Source organism: Haliotis rufescens, unplaced genomic scaffold (assembly GCF_023055435.1).
Source record: "Haliotis rufescens isolate VD_foot unplaced genomic scaffold, xgHalRufe1.0.p SCAF_10, whole genome shotgun sequence".
Lineage (NCBI taxonomy): Eukaryota > Metazoa > Mollusca > Gastropoda > Lepetellida > Haliotidae > Haliotis > Haliotis rufescens.
Genome location: NW_025963780.1, coordinates 2,920,030 through 2,929,975, shown reverse-complemented (window position 1 = coordinate 2,929,975; position 9,946 = coordinate 2,920,030). Strand labels below are relative to the sequence as shown.

Below are 9,946 nucleotides of genomic sequence, written 5' to 3'. Positions count from 1 at the left end.
TCATCATTCGAGACACATTGGTAGAAAAAGATGTATGTAGTAGCGATGTTCAAAATGTAATAGAGATATTTTTATATACCTAAGTGTGAAAGACTGAGAATTCACGAGTTTCAAAACTGATATTTCCACAGTAGTGACAGAAACGTGATTTGTTCACTGCAGTGAAAATGACCCTTTTGTCGGAACTACATGTAACGCAGTTACCAGCACATGCGCCTGTCACATGCGGCAGAAGCGAGGCTGCGGAACAGGTACATGTTCATGTTAACAGTGAAATGGTTTTTAACATCTAGTTAAAGATTTACTGGATAACAGTTCTTGTCATGTGATATTTGTTTGAAACGATTTATCAGTTATGCTTCAAATAAATTGGTGAGTGATCGTGCTTTTTGGTTTCATTCGTGGCCGTGTTTGTTTAAAATTTGATATTTTAGTGATCTTGTAAGTTAGATTAAATACCTCAAACAGAAAATGACCATTCATTAATTCAGAAGGTATGAAATAAAATATCAACAATATGTACATTTCATTATTTGATTATTAGCTTTAGTTATATAAATAACATTGGCACTTACCGGGTTTGTGTGCAGGAAGCTGTGTCTGAAAAGGTCAGTGTGTGTAGATTTTGCGTAATATTTGATATTTTCCTTTTCACATCACGATATGGGAGATGCATCAAATTCCACTAGACACATTGAATATTTCCTCATTATAATACACAGATGAGCCATTATAATACACAGATGAGCCATTATAATACACAGATGAGCCATTATAATACACAGATGAGCGAATGCATTGTGTGTGTTATGAACTCCTCTGTCTTTAACATTTTGCAAACCTTAAACGAAAACAGAGCTTTGGTGTCTCCACAGACTCGTCCTTGCCCTCCTCAGGGGGACATGGAGATGTCAAGTCTGTTCAGGTGGGCGTCTCTATCAGCAGCAGCACCAAGAATCAAAAGGCGTAGGCAAGACAAATGGATGAAAGCAGAGCCGAACAGGATCATTTGTGCGTTAAATCGTTACGCAGTTCATACAACAGGTCGAAATGTCCTACAGTTGTCACTCTTGGGTTTTCATATGGCAGCTTGGATACACATCTCTGTATTGAAGTAAGATTTCGTATTTGATATGAAAATTTCATATACCCATTAACACGTACATCATAGCCGATTAATTAGATAGTGTATGAAACATGTTGCTCTCATAATCAGCGAGATATTGTTATGCGTGTGTTGACAGGCTGATTAATGATAGCATTATATTTTAACCATTTACAGTCACCCATTTTTACATGAGCTACTAATATCCATAATTGACCTGAATGCATTTTAAATTTCCAAAAGTAAGTACGTATTGCCTGATGCTGCACAGCCGTACTCCTGTCATGCGATCTCAGCCTGTAAACATTCTTTGGTTAACATTCCTTCAAGGAACCGTAGCGCCTAAAATGTTTAAACAACCTTGTTTTGATAACCGTTTTTAAAAAGATATTCAAGAAGGCTACGCTTAACTGTGAGACCACTGTGAGAGTCGGCCCTACGTGATACAGCTGAAAAATATTCCCCGAGCCACTGCACCTCGCACTTTTAACGACTCGGGCTAAGAAATGCATGTCCTGGGGCTAGTTTACAACTTATACAGGACCAATTTGAGCACATTTATCAATCACCTGAATAATCCTTGCCCATGTTGATTGGCTTATTATGAGCAAAACAGATCACAATAAGAGTAATCTCATATCTGTTCGTTTCATTGAATGAAAAGCTACCTAATCACACGTCCGTACAATGAACAGAATACCATTAAGCTTTCTGCATAAAATATTTTAGCGTTCAAAAACGGGAATATATGGTACAAGTAAAAATGGAGAAATCCAACCGACATCATTTTTCTTACCCAAACTTCAAATTTGGAAATGCCATCCACATATACTACTGATGTCTTCTGTACAAAGCAGGATTTGATGCCCTAGTTGCAGCATTATCGCTACACCATCATCATAAGCATCATTTGGTGATGACAACCATATATACAAAACGTCATCGCCGGAGAATAGTCAGTCTCGATTATCTGCAGAAAAAAAACAGATTCCAGTGAGTGTGAAAGGCAAAAGGTGATGATAATGTTATGAATGGAACAGTGATAATCAGTGATGACACCAGGTGTTCTCGAATAGGTGAAGCATGACCTGCTTTACCGGTAGCATATAGCGACGTTTTGATGTAGGTTCTTACACCTTGACTACGACAAAATAATGTGAGGTACATGATATGTTGTGACAAGCAGCATATAACAGTAGCAACAGCTCATGAGTAACAAGTAGTGCACCCATTATTCTAGAAAGCGTGATGTACAGTCAGAGTAACAAATAGTCCACAGATAATGAAGGAAGATGTACAGTAAGGATTAACCCTTTGAAACAAGCTGATTGGATACTAATTAAAAAGAGTCTTTTGCTTGAAAATATCTTCATAGGCAGACAGGGTGTAATACCTTTGGTCTCTGTTGTTCAATTTGTGACATTTGATTTCTATGTCTTGAGATATTATTCTTTTTGTCAAGTCCTGGTGCTTGGCCTAGAGGGTTTGGACTTTGGGGAACTGAATTTGATGACTAGGGAACGTTCGCTATTGACAAGCTTAACTGCAAGTAAAAATGAGCATTTGCGTGATATTTCAATTCTGTACATGCACTTAATTCCCAAAGCAACTCGAAAATGTTGACGCTCGTGATGTTTATCACTGGACTGTCTGGTCAAGATTCGACTATTTACAGACCGCCGTTTTATAGCTGAAATATTGCTGAGTGCTGCGTTAAACCACAAACAAACAAACAAATTTAGCTTGCTATCATTTTTAATTTCCATGCATAAATCCATCTGCATATCTGTGCACAACTACATCCATCGATTCTCAAAAAGGTATTCGATATTCATGTCATATGTGTCCTTATGTAATTTCATCATATTCGTATGGTGATGATATTCTTCCTGACGATTGGTAATTGAACCAAAACACAAAGAGTTGTTAATAGCTCGATGTAAGAAGAATGCTGAAAAAATGCAAGTTATTATTATAGAGATTGTTTTTATACAGTCGAAGTAAGGATAAGATTTATGAATGAATAACTTCTTTATTACAAGAACTTCTAAATACCTATCAAAGAAATTTAATCAGTCTATTAGGGCATGAAATCAAGTACCAAACTCATGATTTTGTTGGTGAGTTCTACCTGTATACCAGGACATGCTTACCCTTTTGGCGATTTTCATTCGTTTTCAATGATCCCTTAATTCATGTTCACCAGTAATGTACCTGTTGGAGACAATGAAATCTGTTTGAGCGGGTAATGGAGGATGAATTTATCTGGCGTTGATGTTTTATATTAACAGTTTAGTAATCATCAGTATGTATATAAATAGATGTAAATATACACGCCCACTGTGATTATATGTCAGTTATAGTAATGCTTACTGTTTAATTTTGACCCGGGGTAGAATAGGTCTTCAGCAACCCATGCTTGCCGTAAAAGGCGACTAACGAGATCGGGTGGTAAGACTCGCTGACTTGGTTGATGCATGTCATCGTATCCCAATTTCGTGGATCGATGCTCATGATATTAATCATCGGATTGTCTGGTCTGGAATATTGCTGAGTGCGACGTTAAACAACAAACAAACAAAATACTGTTTAATTTTGATTTTTAAGGAATTGACCATAAATTACCGTTTCTTATCTTGGAATTTGTGAAAAAACAAGTTGCTGCACAAAGGTAAATAAAATCCTTCTTATTTCCTTCTTCGAAAATGCACAAAATAAGGGATTGCATTACTGGTGATCCCCAAATCATGTTGGGATTCATGACAACAACATCCACGTTGAGAGATGGAGATTATGTACAGTTTATCACGCTTGTGTGTTTGGGGATGGTAAATAACCTCTTTGTCATATATTGTCATTCTTCAATTCTGTGCTCGAAAAATCTCTTCCCATCTCTTACAAACATTACCTGAACATCGCAAGTTTTCCTTGAATGTTACGTCAGAAGGAAAGTGATGTGTCAGTCGGACAGTGACAATAGTCTCTATAGTTCCAACTCAAACCTGTTTCTAAAACAGTGGCGTAACTGCATATATGCTTGCCTTTCACGGCAATTCATCGGTCCGTCCCGTTGAGTGACGGTCCTTTGTAAAAGGGAAGTTAATCTAACCCTTGTCTATGAGACGTTACATTTCTTGCCAGACTGATTGTCCTATCATAACGTTAGAAAGTGCAGTCAGATGTTCACACAACGACAAAACGAAAAAAGAAACAGTTCGGATATATTTCGGCCACACCAACTGTTTTAATTTGGGAAAAAGGTTCAAAGCCGCAGAGGTCTACAAGCGCAGATATGGAAACTGAACTGAATATGAATTGAATATGATCATCATATTGATGAAATGGCGTGTGCCTTTCAAGTAACAGATGGAGGTGTTATCAAACACCTTTATTGGGCACCGTGCACGATTCGATTCCGACGGTAGTTCCATTAGGTCATATATTTCATTTTACAACATTATTAATGGTGATGTTGGGTGATAAGCGTGTATTTTAACTTCATATTTGCATCCTTGACGTGTATATATAAACACGTGGACTTAAATGAATATATACCTGCCAACAGAAATCATCCAACACTGCCACAGACTGAAAAAGGTAATTGACATTCCTATTTAGCTATCAATTATTTCTTCTTTTTTCGGTGCATAGAGGCAATAAGCCATCTATACATGAATAGAGATTGTATATCATATGTATTTAACATTCGAAGATACGAGGATTACTATATTAGTCTCCCAAACCCTAGAGAATAAATGACAAGATTCCAGAAATTTCATCAGATGTGCAGATTTGGTTAGTCCCTGAAACTAAGCACTGTTGTGGCAACCATTATTTCTGGGAATGTATGTTAGTCTAATCGTATCTGTCATGTAATGGATAGAGTGTCTGCCTGGGGAGCATAAGGCCGGTGGTTCCGTCTTATGGTCGCGTCATGCCACATGACTTTAAAATATGGTACTTATTTTTACCCTGCCTGGCGCTCTGCATGAAGGGGAAAAATAAGACTGGCTGCTAATTCAGTGTACCGTGTGGGATACGCATATATGCATATAAAATCTGCAGGATGGTTTCAGTGGGAAAGAACAATTAAAACCTCATACGTCCGGACAAGAACAGGCAGCATTGTCGCAAAGACCTAACATTTTACGTGTGTATTTTACATTTTTAGGAATATATGGCTCAGACATTACAAGTAGATGCAGCCGATACGTTATGTTCCATATTGCTTAAAACATATAAATGACAAATTACCCAAATGGTATTATTTGATATGCAGGTATTTGCATTTAACTGCCACATGAACTCACCAAGGCGTACCTATTCCCTATGTTTACATTCATTAAAACCCAAAGGTTTTTGACCATATAGAAGCAAAAGAGAGATTTCACACAAAATATATTGTAAAAATGGACAATGGGAATGAATAACGTTTCGTAATGAAAACCTCCTCAGCTTACAATGCTAAAATATCAAAAGATTTCGACCATTTCAGTCTGTTTTGAACCTTGCATTTTTTCGTTCACAAAGCTAAAATATGTTGTTTATATCAAGACACATTGTGAGGCATCATGTTAAATAAACGCATATACTATCGTGCACCAAATTTACACCTTCACTCTTATCCTAGGAAACTGATTACAATCAATAACTTTTGTTATGATGCTCGATTTGTCTGTCACAATCTCAGCAGTTGCTCATTCAGAGGGTGAATTTCTTTCGATATTGATTATTTTAGAATAATATGATGTCGTTTTTACTGTCAATGTTATTTATTAATATAGCATATATATAGCACCACTTGCATTAAGACACCCTTGGGATAATATTGCGTTTGTGCCAATGGACTCTCCAAACATTAAGCGCTCATTGCTGTTATGGCTGTGGGTGTTCTGGCCCCAAATCTCCTGAAAAAGAAATTATTCACTGTCGATAAATGAGGACAACAATTGTGACATTTTAGAAAGTGGTATTCGAAATATTGCTTGAACGTTTCATTATGCGTATTATCTACAAAATTAGCACGTGACCTGTCCGTTGATGCTAGAAAATGACAATTCTGATCAGAACATGAGTACCTGTGACGAGATTGTGAAAGGGCAATTATCACTTATAATTATTCCAGTTTGCCTCACGGAATCCTGAGACAGTATATAACGACTCGCTGTAATTAACAATGCTCCTATTCGTCGCTGGTTTGATCACCATGGTGTGTCTCCCCCTGTCCGTTCTCGGCGCTTCCGATGATAGAGATGCTCTTATATACAAAGTGGAAATCTTCCTTCCCCCCAAAGAGGGAAGAGACGAGACTGCGGACATACAGCAGATTAAGGAGACGGTGGAACGTCTAAATGACATTGATGTTCTCTTTTCATTTAAGGTCTGTACAATTGTGTTACTAAAAAGACATGCACACATTCATCAAAAATGCATAGCACATAGGCGATCACCAAGTTCTTAGAATTATGTATCCCTTATATAACAATACATACCAAGGACAGCATATCTACATCTCTGGAGATCTGCAAACTGACACTCAAAATTAAGTGGTTTTGATAGGGTTAAAGGGTTGTATAATTTGAATCGAAGAGTCCACGGCACTAATTATTAAATCATGAAGACATAATTTACTTGATCCTTCAGATGTGCATAGCCATACATATTGCATACACATATGTCTATATGAAATAATGAAACGTTACTTAAATAAAGTCGCACAAAACGGGAATTCCATGACATATGTTTGTAATTTCTGGATAAAAAAATAGGTCATTGAAAATACATACAATTGAACAAAAGTAATATGTGCTGAAAATAAGTCGCATGTATTTCTTATTTTATTTTTTTTGAGCAGGAACTCGGGAATCCAAGGATTATTCTTAGTAAGTCAACTTAACAATGTTCTTTAGTTATCATTTTATATTTTGAACGGTTCGTATTTCATTCGGTATTCCTTATTCCTTGGGATATTTTCACTGAACTTAACACCATTCAAGGTCTTAGTACAAGCCTAAAACAGTTGTATGATATACACCTGGAAGTCATCCAAAATTGAAGTCATCAGTGACGCAAACACAATGTCTGAATCAATTCCCTATTTTGACTATGACGTGTTCCCCTTCTTTATACCTCTACTGTGGTGGTTAGTATACTTGGAAATTTGGGTACGAATTATTAACAAATGACATATATTTTAGTTATTCAATATGTTTTTATGTGCTTCTTTCAAAAAGGCTGAGTGATGCTATTGTTCATCCTCTCATGTTGGGACTCACAGAGACAATATCTTGATTTGTCCTTTTATTTGGCAAACTGCTGGAAATATGATTTCTATAAACTATCTCACTTACATGTTATATATATTCAGGTATTGACAACACCAGTCATACTGCATGTGACTGTAAATGCAGTTGGACGTTCAGAGAAAGATATATTGTGTTCATGTAAGTGGAACATATCATTCATCCACACATGACTTAATGATAAGACATTCTTCTTCAAAATATATTTTTATTGCATGCGTTTTAGTTCTTGACGTTGAGAAAGCATGCAGTTGGCCTCAACTGACAGGCTTTCTGTCAAGCCAGGGATATGAGTTCAGCGTCACATCCCTCTACGACTGCAGTGACTTCGCCAAGGAGCTTGGTCTCAACCTGCCCAACGACATGTGGGCATCATCGTTCGGGAATGATGACCTAATCATGGACAAGGAGATATTCCCCGTGAAAGGTAAATACTACATTCCTGACGAAGTGCAAGATGATTAACCAGCTTGATAGAGTATCACCTTGAGGTTATCTGCATGGTGTCAGTGTTGCTGAAAAAAGTGTAATCGGAGAATCAAGGATATATTACAACATGGTCGTGAGCAAATAACCTCTTTAAGGTCGATCCTAATAACAAATTAACAACTGAAATGCATGATTCTGAATATGAAGGACCGAAGAGATGTTGCAATATTCAGATTTATATGATTGATAAGTTCTGCAGTGGTAATTAACAGCTTATTGACCGATATATTAGTGAATGTACACACCAAAAGGACTTACTACGTATTCGGTGTCAATTTCGTTGTTTGTCACAGAGGTTAAAAGTACAGAAAAGTAGTAATAGTCCGAATGGTGACAGATGTGAAGCAATCTATTCTAAATTTAAATAATCTGAAACGAATGTCGAATACCAGACTGAGTGCTGAATGCGCAAAGTACAAAAAGTAGAACAAATATGTCCCAACCTATTACTATGTATATCTAACAAAACATGAAACTTCATCCCTTCTAAAATGTAGTGATGCATAACACAATTGGACCATGCACATACACATACTGTGTAACACCCTTTCCATAAATAAATAAGAAGAAGAAGCCACAAGAATTTACAATTGAAATATTATTTCAAGTGAAACAAAATTATCACATGATGGTGTGAAAAAATAAAATCGGCATTGGCCAAACTTGGTTGTGGCTATTGTGATTTTAAGTTGCATCAAGTGCTATTGAATGAAACCAAAAGAATATATTTACACATTTTTCTTACATTTACTAACGTAGACAGAAATATCCCAATTCTTCATTACTGCTGAATTGCTGCTGTGTTCCCCACACGGGGTGATGGGACGTCCTAGTGAATAAGGCGTCGGATCGCCACGCCGAAGACCAGGGTTCTATTCCCCACATGGATACAATGTGGGAAGCCCATTTTCCAGCTTCGCCCGTCGTGATATTGCTGGAATACTTATGAATTGTTCACCACACCTTGTTATTAAATGTTACAAAATTTCTTCTGAACGCAGAGTCCATTCTGAGATTCTTACTACATCATAAGCGTGTGTTTGTGAATCCCTATTAAATAATGATAAGAAAACCAAGAAAACTTTCAATCAATAAACTAACGAAATATTTCAATAGTCTTTAACCAATCATGAATTACCTCATCAACCATCATGTCCATTCCAGACTTGTCAACACTTGAGTACAATGAAAAGCTGAAGTGGATATTCGAGGAAGATTTAGCCCTTCATAAAAACGGTCAGCCAGCGGTATGTTTCAAAACTCTCGCAGAGTTTCCGGTTGAGGTAATAATAAGAATCTTCGTTCGGTGTCTTACTTTTTCTCCAAGGAACTTCAAAAATATACAAATGTGACATATCAATGGATAATTAACGCTCTCAGTTGTTATTCTGTTCTCTTAATTATTTATTTATTAGAATAACTACCACGAACAAGGGTCTTCACTATCTCAGAACTCAGAACTTTAACAACTGTATTGTCGTTTCATGTTATGGGATTTTAGTATATTTTTAAAAGATAATGTGACAGTGGCATGCATTGTAGAACGTGATAAGTTGTGTCACAGCAGCGTAAGGAAGTTACATCGAACGTAATCGATAGAAATTTGACGAATCACATTGACGTCATGCTTATTCTGGTTTGGCAAAGGACTGCAGGTTGTCTCCACAACAATATATGTATTGATGTTTATTGCAGTAAACAAAATGTTCATAGTTTATTAGTAATGATCACATTTCAAATCATTTCAGCTGGTGTACTTCGCCCCGGTGAAACAAAGCAAGTCAGAAGCAATTGTAGACGCATTGCATGGACCTAATAACTTTCACAATGAAGTCACACGCATAGAAAACCTTGATTATTACACAGGAGTGTGCCAAGGAGACTAAAGTGATGTGAAAACTGTAACTGAACAGATGTTTTAAACACTGTTTAGAACACATGCCTACGATGAAGATGCGCAACTAACGCATTGTATTTTACTGAATAAAAATGTTCATGTCATCTGTGTCAGGATGATGCATCAAATTTGGACAAGCATTCAAATAACAAA

The 9,946-nt window shown here is 36.8% G+C and overlaps 1 protein-coding gene across 1 annotated transcript; it reads left to right on the top strand.

The window, feature by feature from the left end:
- Positions 1–4,596: 4,596 nt before the first annotated feature.
- On the top strand, positions 4,597–9,946 carry LOC124145446. The gene is made up of 6 exons (XM_046515209.2): positions 4,597–4,702; positions 6,231–6,485; positions 6,960–6,987; positions 7,634–7,834; positions 9,061–9,179; positions 9,645–9,946. Exons 2-6 carry the CDS (start codon positions 6,282–6,284, stop codon positions 9,780–9,782), a joined length of 690 nt encoding a protein of 229 aa, XP_046371165.1. The 5' UTR covers positions 4,597–4,702; positions 6,231–6,281; the 3' UTR covers positions 9,783–9,946.

Bases quoted from the DNA above. Each gene is read 5' to 3' on its own strand.
- LOC124145446 (XM_046515209.2), top strand. From the start codon at position 6,282: ATGCTCCTATTCGTCGCTGGTTTGATCACCATGGTGTGTCTCCCCCTG. The intron at 6,988-7,633 runs GTAAGTCAACTT...CATGCGTTTTAG, and splicing joins GAATCCAAGGATTATTCTTA to TTCTTGACGTTGAGAAAGCA. The intron at 9,180-9,644 runs GTAATAATAAGA...AAATCATTTCAG, and splicing joins TCGCAGAGTTTCCGGTTGAG to CTGGTGTACTTCGCCCCGGT.